The sequence below is a fragment of the Jatropha curcas genome, chromosome 5 (genome assembly GCF_041381405.1).
Source record: "Jatropha curcas cultivar XTBG-Jc1 chromosome 5, XTBG_Jcur_1.0, whole genome shotgun sequence".
NCBI classification, from domain to species: Eukaryota; Viridiplantae; Streptophyta; class Magnoliopsida; order Malpighiales; family Euphorbiaceae; genus Jatropha; species Jatropha curcas.
Window position 1 is genome coordinate 21,542,508 of NC_143155.1, and position 10,641 is coordinate 21,553,148.

The 10,641-nt window shown below is 32.0% G+C and overlaps 4 protein-coding genes across 4 annotated transcripts; 1 reads left to right on the plus strand and 3 right to left on the minus strand.

The window, feature by feature from the left end:
• Positions 1-1,745, plus strand: LOC105650731 (LEAF RUST 10 DISEASE-RESISTANCE LOCUS RECEPTOR-LIKE PROTEIN KINASE-like 1.1). The gene is given in 3 exon segments (XM_089721333.1): positions 1-63; positions 224-443; positions 521-1,745. Coding segments are annotated over 3 exon segments (924 nt in total). The 3' UTR covers positions 1,162-1,745.
• On the minus strand, positions 1,453-2,593 carry LOC105650730 (LEAF RUST 10 DISEASE-RESISTANCE LOCUS RECEPTOR-LIKE PROTEIN KINASE-like 2.4). Its single transcript, XM_089721369.1, has one exon. The coding sequence runs from the start codon at positions 2,368-2,370 to the stop codon at positions 1,453-1,455; it is 918 nt and encodes a 305-aa protein (XP_089577495.1). The 5' UTR covers positions 2,371-2,593.
• Positions 2,594-2,605: 12 nt separating this feature from the next.
• LOC149496393 (LEAF RUST 10 DISEASE-RESISTANCE LOCUS RECEPTOR-LIKE PROTEIN KINASE-like 2.7) lies at positions 2,606-3,525 on the minus strand. The gene has a single exon (XM_089721334.1). It carries the CDS (start codon positions 3,523-3,525, stop codon positions 2,662-2,664), a length of 864 nt encoding a protein of 287 aa, XP_089577460.1. The 3' UTR covers positions 2,606-2,661.
• Positions 3,526-5,889: 2,364 nt separating this feature from the next.
• Positions 5,890-10,641, minus strand: SARD1 (Calmodulin binding protein-like protein). Its single transcript, XM_012237669.4, has 7 exons — positions 10,483-10,641; positions 10,118-10,193; positions 9,326-9,884; positions 7,156-7,316; positions 6,749-6,943; positions 6,562-6,658; positions 5,890-6,343 (listed from the first exon to the last, which is right to left on the minus strand). Exons 1-7 carry the CDS (start codon positions 10,569-10,571, stop codon positions 6,087-6,089), a joined length of 1,434 nt encoding a protein of 477 aa, XP_012093059.1. The 5' UTR covers positions 10,572-10,641; the 3' UTR covers positions 5,890-6,086.

The window sequence follows — 10,641 nt, forward strand, 5'->3', positions numbered from 1 at the left end:
ATGTTTCTTCAGAGGAAGATATTGAGAAAGGGCTTGGATTCTTTGCCCCTATCTTCCCGTACAGTGAACTAGAAGCTGCAACCAATAATTTTGACGCTGCTAGAGAAATTGAAACAATTTGGTCCATCTTCTTCTGTTTGTTTACGGGAACATGTTTCTTCAGAGGAAGATATTGAGAAAGGGCTTGGATTCTTTGCCCCTATCTTCCCGTACAGTGAACTAGAAGCTGCAACCAATAATTTTGACGCTGCTAGAGAAATTGAAACAATTTGGTCCATCTTCTTCTGTTTCTTTACGGGAACATGTTTCTTCAGAGGAAGATATTGAGAAAGGGCTTGGATTCTTTGCCCCTATCTTCCCGTACAGTGAACTAGAAGCTGCAACCAATAATTTTGACGCTGCTAGAGAAATTGGAGGTGGTGGCTTTTGCACAGTATACTATGGTAAAAGAAGAGACTGTCATTAAATATCTAAGTGAATTATGTTAAATAAAACTTTTATGTGTATCTTTTCTCTTTAGGCATGCTCCGGGATGGGCGAGAAATTGCAGTTAAGCGCTTGTATGGTAACAATTACAGGAGAGTTAGGCAGTTTATAAATGAACTTGAGGTCCTATCTCGCTTTCGCCAGACACATCTTGTCTCATTATATGGCTCCACCGCTCACCGTAGTAGGATACTGTTACTAGTGTATGAGTATGTTCCTAATGGTACAGTTTTTGGTCATCTTCATGGTGAAAGGGCAAAGTCTGGTGGGCTTCCATGGTCTACTCGAATGAAAATTGCAGTAGAGTCAGCTTGTGCATTAGCATATCTCCATGCTTCTGATATCATACACCGTGATGTGAAAACCAAAAACATTCTCCTTGAATACGATTTTCATGTTAAAGTTGCAGATTTTGGATTGTCTCGCCTCTTTCCACTGGATGTTACTCATGTTTCAGCTGCTCCACAAGGAACTCCTGGTTATGTTGATCCTGAGTACCATGAGTTCCACCGGTTTACTGATAAGAGTGATGTTTATAGTTTTGGAGTGGTCTTGATTGAGCTTATATCATCACTGCCTGCTGTTGAAATCGCTGGGAATTGACACGAGATAAAATTGTCTAGTTTCGCCATCAATAAGATACAAAGTTGTGCACTAGATGAACTTGTTGATTGAAGCCTTGGATTTGGATCAGATTATGCAATAACAAGAATGACAAATGCAGTGGCAGAGTTAGCATTTGATTGTCTACAAAGCACGAAGGATTTAAGACCGTCTATGGAAGAAGTGTTGGAAACTGAGATTCAAAGTAAGGATTACAATATTGATAAGGCAGAGGAAATTGATATTCCATCAGATGATGTTGGATTGCTAAAAGGTGGTTCTTTTGCTGACATTTCCTGATGCTGTTATAATGAAATGGGTTAGCTCCTCTACAGTGCCTAAGTTTTGCTTCTTTCGAGTACATTAAACTGAAGCAGCAGAATAGTTACTTGATGAACTTTGAGGAGAAACTTTAAAAGGCATCGGAGGAATTTCCAGTGAATCACTGGAAACTTGTAACATAAACAAAACCTGACTCATTGAAGGTCTTTGTGAAGGATTGGTCTGTACGCACCATAGGCCTACTATGGTCATTTTTCTTGCAATTTCATCTTCTTCTTTGGTCCTAACAGAACATAGCCCCAGATCATTTTCGAGTTGCAGACGAGTGTAGATCCAATGTGGGAAATAAATCTTCCTTCTATTTTCCGCCATAACATTTGCATTCTTCCTTCCACTTACCATTTCTAAAATCATCACTCCATAGTTATACACATCGGATTTATGCGAAACTTTTCCAAAGCATCTGTTATATACTTCAGGAGCAATGTATCCAACAGTACCTCTTGCATCTTCCATTGAAGTAAAATTTTCTTTTCTAGGACATAGTTTAGAAAGTCCAAAATCTGCAATCTTCGGACAAAAATATTCATCTAGAAGTATATTATGAGGTTTGATATCGAAATGCAAGATTTGAGTGTTGCATCCGCCATGTAGATACTCAAGCCCTCGAGCTATTCCAATTGCAATTTCATACAATTTTTCCCATCCTAGGCAACTTTTTTTATCATATATGAACCTTTCAAGCGAACCGTTAGCCATGAACTCATAAACAAGTGCTTGTTTATGACCTTCAAAGCAGAATCCCACCAGAGAAACTATATTAACATGTGAGGTTTTACTGATGCTAACAATTTCATTTATAAATTCTTCCCCTTGCCGTTTCCCTTTCAGATTTTCATTAAGGATCTTCACCGCCACAGGACGACCATCTTGCAGCCTTCCTCTGTATACACTTCCAGAACCTCCATGGCCTAACTTATTCTTGAACGAGCCTGTCATTCTTTTTACATCTGAATAGCTATATTGTTTTGGAGAATGAACTGTTTAATCACTTTCTCAATATTCTTGTTAGTTCTCACCTGCCGAAAGGGAACAATCAGTGTTGGATTTGATGCTATAATCCATCCGGGGCGCCAAAAATAGAAAAGAATGACAGTGAAAAGTAATATTCCAGCTAAGGCAAAAGCAATAATGCCTATTCGAGACTTCTTTAGTCTTGGTTTTTGGCCTGCAAAACAATGTAAGTTGCATCAAATAAGCTTAAAGATTGTACAATCTAACTGTAATTTTTCACTCAGTTACAAGTTCGAAAATGAAAAAGACTATACAAGAGACAATTCTGATAATTCCACAGATAATAAGGTTACGAGAATACATACCAGAGATAATTCTTGATCCTGGAGAAGATGAATTTTCTTTAGGTTGGTCTTTACAAAGACAGAGAAAATCATGTGTGGTTAAATTAGAACCACAAATCCCATCAGAGTCCTGACAGTTAAGACAAGCATGTCTATGTACGTTATATTCAGCTTCAAAACCTTCACTAACAACTTCATCAACCGTCCTAGATGAATCATACAATTGAACTAAAGCCGCCTGCAACACCGGAGTAGTCAAATGAGCTCGACAATGCTTTTTAAGATCAGGTTTTCGAGTTTCCCAGGTAACTTCATCCGCATAGTAATTATAAACACCTGTAAGACTTTCATTACATGTAAAATTACATTTCTTAATTGAATCCACCATAGGACATCTATACATTAATGTAAGATTTCTGAAAGTTGAAGTGTAACTAAAGAGACGATTATCCAAAGCAACATCTTCAAGATTTTCACCGTCAGGACAAGAATCTTGCCACAAGTCCCATCTAACGATTTTCATTCTATAATATTCTTGGCTTATATTTAGAACAAAGAATCTTTGTCTTCCAATTTGGATATATGGGTATCGATTGCCCAGACATATGAGTTGAAAAGCAGGGTGGCCGCAAAATTCAGGAACATCTTCACCCCAAAAAGGGTATTGTATTCCTTTTATGTTTCCACAATTGTAATTTGCAGAGAAACATTTGGTAAAAAGATCGTCACTGCCATTGTTGCAGTAACACAAGATGAAGAGCACCAACAAGAAGAGAAGAAGGTGATTTTTTTTCATTTGGAGCTACAAATCTTGCTAATGACAAATGTAGGGAAGTGTGAACGAGTTGAGAATTAAAAAAGAAAAAAAAAGGGAAGAAGTGAAATTGGTATGATAAAATTACTATAACACCCTTGAGGAAAGTGCTGCTAATCTATTCATATTTATGAGCTAAAAAAATTTTTTTTCCTAAAATATATTTATATACTCGAAGGGTATGATATTTATTTTTGTTTCGAGGTTTGTGGTTGTTTATTTTTTGAGCATTCTCATGAATGTCTTTTCTATGAACCGAGCCCTCTAATATTATAGTAAAGAAAATTCATTAACTCAAGTGTGTTTTACCATTTGAATTATTTTAATAAATTCTATTAGATATTATATTAATTTATCTGATTTCCTCATAGCAAGGGTAAAAAGGGTAGCAGAATGAACAATGAAGGCAAAATGAGATTGAGATATGTTTAATTCTTGTAACATTTAATTCCTTACACTTGTAGTGGGTTGTCTTGCTCGAATAGACTTTGTAATGAATTGTATTGCTCGTAATGGATTTTCAAATTGTTATAACTGCCGTCGCGCAGAGTGTAAAAGTTCAAGCTCATTGTATATAATATTGAATGGTAAAAAATAAATAAATAAATAAAACATAAATATTGGAGTAACCAATTTATTGGTTATTACCAAAACAAGAGTAGATGATTACTATGGTGGACATAGAGACATGGAATATTTTCTTTTGTTTGTTCTTTCAATTTTAAAAGTGTTATACAAGGGCATCGGTGTATACAAGAAAATTTCAGGTTAGATTAATTTATATTTTGTACAGAACCCTCAGTTTCTTTTACAAAACGAAGGCCAAGATAGAAGTTTCTACTTTTAGTCTTTTATCTTAGTTTAATTGTGTAAACATACTAAATTAAGTTATAGTTCAAGCCTGATATAAATTAAAGATGCATAAAATAGAAAATTGATAGGATTATTCTCTTTGAAAAATAGAAATCAAAATATAATTTGAAACAAATGAAAAAAAAAAATTTTCACTAATTAAAAAGGTGATCTCCGTAATTTTTGTATTTTTTATAATTTATTTTTATTTGGTAGGTCATAAATGTAAGTAGTTCACTTTAAATGCAAAGAATTTCTCAATTCTAAGTTATATGGTATAAAATGCTTAAAAATAGAATTGTAAAACAGTTACTGTTGTATTTAAATCATTTAAAAGTGTAAATAGAGTAAAAGATGTGTAATGAATTATTTTAGGAAAAACAAGAAAATAAAAAAAAAAAAGGTTAGTGGAGGAGATAGACTGAGCACATGAAGGAAGATAAGGTCATATTTGACATTTTTGACTAATTTAACTTATGAACTTATTTAGAATGATTGAATTTAGCACTTGATTTTTCGTTTATTAAAATTATAGTTTGAAAGAAGCTGTATAATTTATTAAAAAAATTAAATATGAAATAGAAGAATGATACATGTATCTAATCTTTACCTTAATTGATGATTTTGAGTTCATACATGTGTACAAATTTAAACATTTTAAAATTGACCTTTCTTATTAGATTCATTATACATGAAGCCAATGAATTTCTCATGTTGAAAATATTAAATTTATACTACATATTTTATGAATTTACTACGTATTAGAAGAAATTATGTTTTTTATGCATTTTCAACTTCTACTAAGAAGTATTGGAAAATTTTGATTTGACCATTTTTAGAGCAGAACAAGAAAAGCTACTTCTATTGAATTGAATCAATTTATTAATTTATAAAAATCAAAATAAATTTAGAGTTAAAGTGGCTCAAAAGGTCAAATATGACCTTTTTTTTTTCTTGAGAAGAAAGGAACTTTTTATTCATAAATCAGAAGCAAGAACAATCCAACACTATTTGGAAGACAAATTTTGAGACTAGCATATATAGTGACAAGCAATCCTTGCAAGTTTAAATCTGACTTTTTCGATCTTTCTAAATGCTAAAATTTAACAGAAAAGGGTAATTGTTGAGGGGTTAAATTAATTTTTATTTCTTTATTAAATCATTTAAAAAAAAAGAAAAAAAAAAAAGAAAAACTTTATTAAACACACTAGTCGTGTATCAACAAAAGATCATTTAACAAATTCAAGTAAATTATGGGGAAGTAATTTGTCAGTTTGAATAAGAAAAACAATTTAATAGTAATTATATGTTAACATTTTATTTCAGTACTGAAGAAGAGAAAGAAGATTCAAACCTAGATCTATTGCTCATTGACACCTTATTTGACTAATTTGATATTTATATATCTAAAATAACTAATTTAAAATGACAGCAATCGAACAATTAAATAACCTCACTCACAAGTGGCGATTGAAGTCATAAAACACGCTGGAGTTCAGCGAACATATTTGCTATATTAGAAATCCTATCCATGAAAAAAGTACTTATAAAAAAGACAACTACGAGCTCCAAAATAAGATTAAAAAGGGTATAGAATACTCGTAGGAAAATCAAAAACTATTATCTACCTCAAGCTGAGCAATTATAACTCCTAATTTCTATTTACATTTCAGTTAAGAGTTTAACAAGCATCAGTTGCGATTAATGTAGGACCGAGGTGTCAGTTCACCGTCCGACGACGACTCCGATATGCTATAACCGATGGTCGGACTAATTGGTGCAGCCATATTATGCCAGTTGTTGTATCCCATCATATTCGCAGTGCTACTAGTGTTAAGTTGGGTCCCCATGTCAGTATATCTATCATCACTTGAATACCCAATTTCGTGAATTGGTTTTATCATGGCCTGAAGATGGTGACTCGGGTACTCATTCACTGCTTGCTCACCTATATCAAGTTTAAAGTAATTAATCTTGTTAATAATAGTTACTTAATTTTCGGATAAAAATGACTTTTTTGATTGCTCGATCTAAAGAATATTAAATTTTTAAAAGCTCGATTCGCTCAATCTCTGATTTTTTTTTATAAATTGAAAATTATGGATAAATTTAAATATAGATATGAGATGCATTTATAATCCGTTACATTATAGACATATTAATTACCGAGTGTCAGCAAAGCCATTTCACTTGATACTCCAACTATCTCTTGTAATGAGTTCCAATTTGCATATGCTTGTCTCACCAAACTTGCAATGTAACCCTACATAAAGCAAGATGAACCTAAAATCAATGGATGAACAAAATGAACAAGGACTTAGAAATTTGAGTTGTGTAAAATAAGGACACATACCCTGTTAATGGTTGGAAGATCCCTAGTAGAGTAGGTATGACCATCAATAATGGCATTAACAACTTGACAAATTGGGTTCAATGTAACAGTACAATTTTGTCCCCGGAAAATGTAATGTTTGTTTCCCAACTCACATGTCCTTGCATGCTTTATTGTCGCTTCCCATATTTTCTCAGACATTCCAGCACCTAAAATCTGTTCAAAACATACAAAATTCATAATTATAATATTTTAGTACTTGAATTTTGGAAAATGTAGTAAATCAGGTGTAATTTGGTTGATCTTTTCATTTATGTGAAGAGTTAGAGGTCTCGAGTTTCAGTCTTCTTGATCACAAGTATTTTTATCAATTTAGGGAGAGTTACCTGTTGTATAGAAATTGAAAGAATGGAAATTAATTTGCTTACCCTCCTGAGCTTTTGCGAGTCGACAATGGACAATTTCAAGAAGTCTTGGACAGTGTTAATGCCATCAGAATTTAGCTTTTTGTGGAAAGCTCCATCTTTTCCTATCTTTTCAAGACGCCATACTTCGTCTTCCAACATTGGTGGGTAATGCTTCTTATACACTACGTTTATATATATACATATAAAAAAAGGTTAATATATATTGTTCGAAAAAATGTGACATATATACTAATATTGAGAGGTTGAGCTAGACTTTGAACATTGGGGGACCCCAAGTAAAATATATAGTTAAACTTTGAACATTAGGAGGCTAACATGAAAACTCAAGGGAAGAAAATTGAATTTTTAGAAGTTTTGAAGAACAAATATGCATATTTAAAAAAATATAAATAAGATTTAAGAGAAAAATTTTGAATTTTAAAAAGTTTAGAAAGCATATATTATGCCAAGAATTCATTCACTCAAATAGTAATAAACATTGATATTTTATATTTCTAAATTATTATAAGCTTTATTTTTAATTTATAGGATGTTCTGAAAAACAATTTTATAAGAGAAGCAGGGGTCAATTGCAAAAAAAAAAAAAAAAAAGAGTTAATTAATTTATCTCATCCCAATTGAATAAATATTGGGATTTGACTAGAATGGATAAAGAATACTATTACTAGTTCATCTTTAAATTTTAAAATATACTATATATTAGGAGTAATTTGTGATGATATTAATTAAATATTATCAATTCTGTGACCAAAATTACCATTTATTGACCTTACATCATTGATAGCAATTGTCATTATCGGAGACTTGGTTGTTACTGGTCCTGAGATCGTATCAGTAGGGGACACTTGTACTTGTTTTATTTAAGAAACTTAAATAAATAATTCGATGTTGAAAATAAATTTTATGGCTCTTTGTTGATAAAAAGTTGCTGGTGTATGTTATTTTAATTTAAAGCATGAAAAGGATGTGTCCTAATATATGCACTGAATGCAATCTTTTTGTTTTGTGATGTACTTTGTCTTTTAATTAAATACTCAAAATCAGAATTTTATCTTTTTTAATTATAAATCAAAAATTTTTAGGGGGATATTAAGATTTGAAGTTTTATATATATATATATATATATAAAAGAAAGATTTGAAGTTATTAATCTCCTAAGATAGACCAACAATCAATTCATAGGCAAGAACATAGTAATTTTCTATTAAATTTTTAAAAAATTATTTAGTTCTTTTTCTAAAAAAAAATACATTGAAAATTTTTAAAGAAAAGGAATTATATATTTTTAATATAATGTATTGGGAACTAATGGCAAAAATTAGTGATCCTAGAGATTATAATATGATTAACAAGTGAAACGAGAATGATTATCAAATAATTCATATATCAACAAGAGTAATCAGCTAGGGTAGGACCCTATATATGAATTATTAGCTAAGCTTTAGCAATTTGATGAACAGATAAAATAATTGAAAAGTCAGCAAGTAGCAACTTATATAGATATGATTTATCCCAAGTTGTTGCAGAAAATTAATAATAAATTTGATTTGTTCATCACTAAAAAAGTTTGATTCAAGACTTAGATTCTCTATTTTATTTAAGCAATCCATCGTTGGCAGAGACAAAAATTTATATATGCGTACATCATCACCAACCCATATTAATTAGAGACGCAGGAATAATTTTAAAGAAGCAAATAGATCATAATATATATAATATGCAGCCATTTGATGATCATTGTATATTTTTATTGATTTCCCAATAATTGTTAAGTGTCTAGCAAGCATGAAACCAAAATATTACTCTAATTGGCAAGCAAAGAAATGTAATATGCATATTGTCTAAGGGGAAAATCTATACACAGTGAACTAAGTCATGAAATATCACAAAGAAATAACAACAAAGCCAATGTGTGTGTGTCTATATATATGATCATCTTTTATTTTATTTAAGATTTTTATTGGTGCAAACTTTGATTGGTGCAAATCTGAAATTTTATTGGTGCAAATCTGAGATTTTATGTGCACATAAGATTTTTAGTGCATAACTAAATAGAGATATTCATACAAACAATAAGATGAATTCGGTATGCAGTGTGTATGTATAGGATATATGCATTTAGTAAAGAAATAAGCAGATAAATATAAGTAATCAGGTAGAAGAAACTTACACTCTCCGCGATGATCCTTCACAACGAAAGCTTCAGTCATCGCTTCGCGAATTCGAACACCATGAGAGCTACCTTGAACTATTCTTGCACCCAGCCTGAACTTCCTGCCTCTAATCCAACTTGAATTATCAGTAAACTCAATTTCTCCAATTGGTGCAGTTGCATCTCTTAATGTGACCGTTAAGCAATCTCCGGCCAGTAAAGGCCTTTTGCCTGTTCTCTCCTTTAAAATTTTGTTGTCAAATTCTTCACTGGTCCAAGTGCTTTTATCCTCCAAAGGGAAATCGCCGTCAAGAACAACGATTTCTATTTTGACTGGGTAAGGGAGAGGTGTAGGAATCATTCGACCACCATCTTTGTCTACTAGAAGTATTTGAAGGGAAGTGCCATCTATGTGAACGATTTTGCTTCCTGTAAATATTGGAGTTAGAAGCTTTTTCCCAAAGATTAATTGTAGGCGTGATGGTGAAGGCTCCGGTGCTTGGATTCGCAGTGAAGGAGATCGAGTGAATTTGCAGGATGACAACCGTTTTAGACTACTCTCCACTTCTTCATTCACCTACAAACATGCATAGAACATGAACAAATCCTTGATGAATTAAGATGAACATACTATTATAATCTTTAGGGTTTACATAATTAGTTTAATTACAGTAATTTAAAAAGAAAATAAGGTTCATATACATAACAAATTGCGGACCTACTTTAAATGTATGTTTGTATGTGATCAACTAATACTTTCTTGTATAAATATATAAGAATTAATGATATATGCATAAGAGATTAACTTACCACTCTCCTAATCATTGGCTCTAAGGCCAAACAGAATTTTTGTAAAGAATTCACCATAACCGCTTCTCCAATTACTCTGCAAAGATAAATAAAGAAAGAAACAAAGAAAATGAGACTTTATTTCTTTCCAATTTAGTGCAATCTCCTTTACTTTCTTGTCTTTTTTCTTTTGAAAGAAAGAAAGAAAAACCAATTCATTTTCTAACTTTGGACAGTACCAAAGAAAAGAAAAATTCAAGAAATGCAAATAAGAAAAAGCGGAGACTCCAAGACTCAAAATCAAAGAGATCCAGAAATCACAGAGAGAGAGAGAGAGAGAGATCCAAAAAGAGATTTGTAATTAAGCTAGAAGGTTAAAGACATACGAAGCAAAAGAAGGTCTAGTTCGTAACCGCTTGTCGGTTGGTTGATCTGGGTCAGAACCCGATTCATCAAAAAAACGTTTGGCAGCCATTTTTAGAGCTCGGGAGAGATGATGGTAATAATGAAATACGATGAAGTTAGGGTTTGTCTGTGTATTGCTT

Coding starts and splice junctions, on each gene's coding strand:
- LOC105650730 (XM_089721369.1), bottom strand. CDS start 2,370: ATGACAGGCTCGTTCAAGAATAAGTTAGGCCATGGAGGTTCTGGAAGT.
- SARD1 (XM_012237669.4), bottom strand. CDS start 10,571: ATGGCTGCCAAACGTTTTTTTGATGAATCGGGTTCTGACCCAGATCAA. Junction 10,194..10,482: donor ACTAGACCTTCTTTTGCTTC/GTATGTCTTTAA, acceptor TTATCTTTGCAG/AGTAATTGGAGAAGCGGTTA. Junction 6,344..6,561: donor AATGGCTTTGCTGACACTCG/GTAATTAATATG, acceptor AACTTGATATAG/GTGAGCAAGCAGTGAATGAG.
- LOC149496393 (XM_089721334.1), bottom strand. CDS start 3,525: ATGAAAAAAAATCACCTTCTTCTCTTCTTGTTGGTGCTCTTCATCTTG.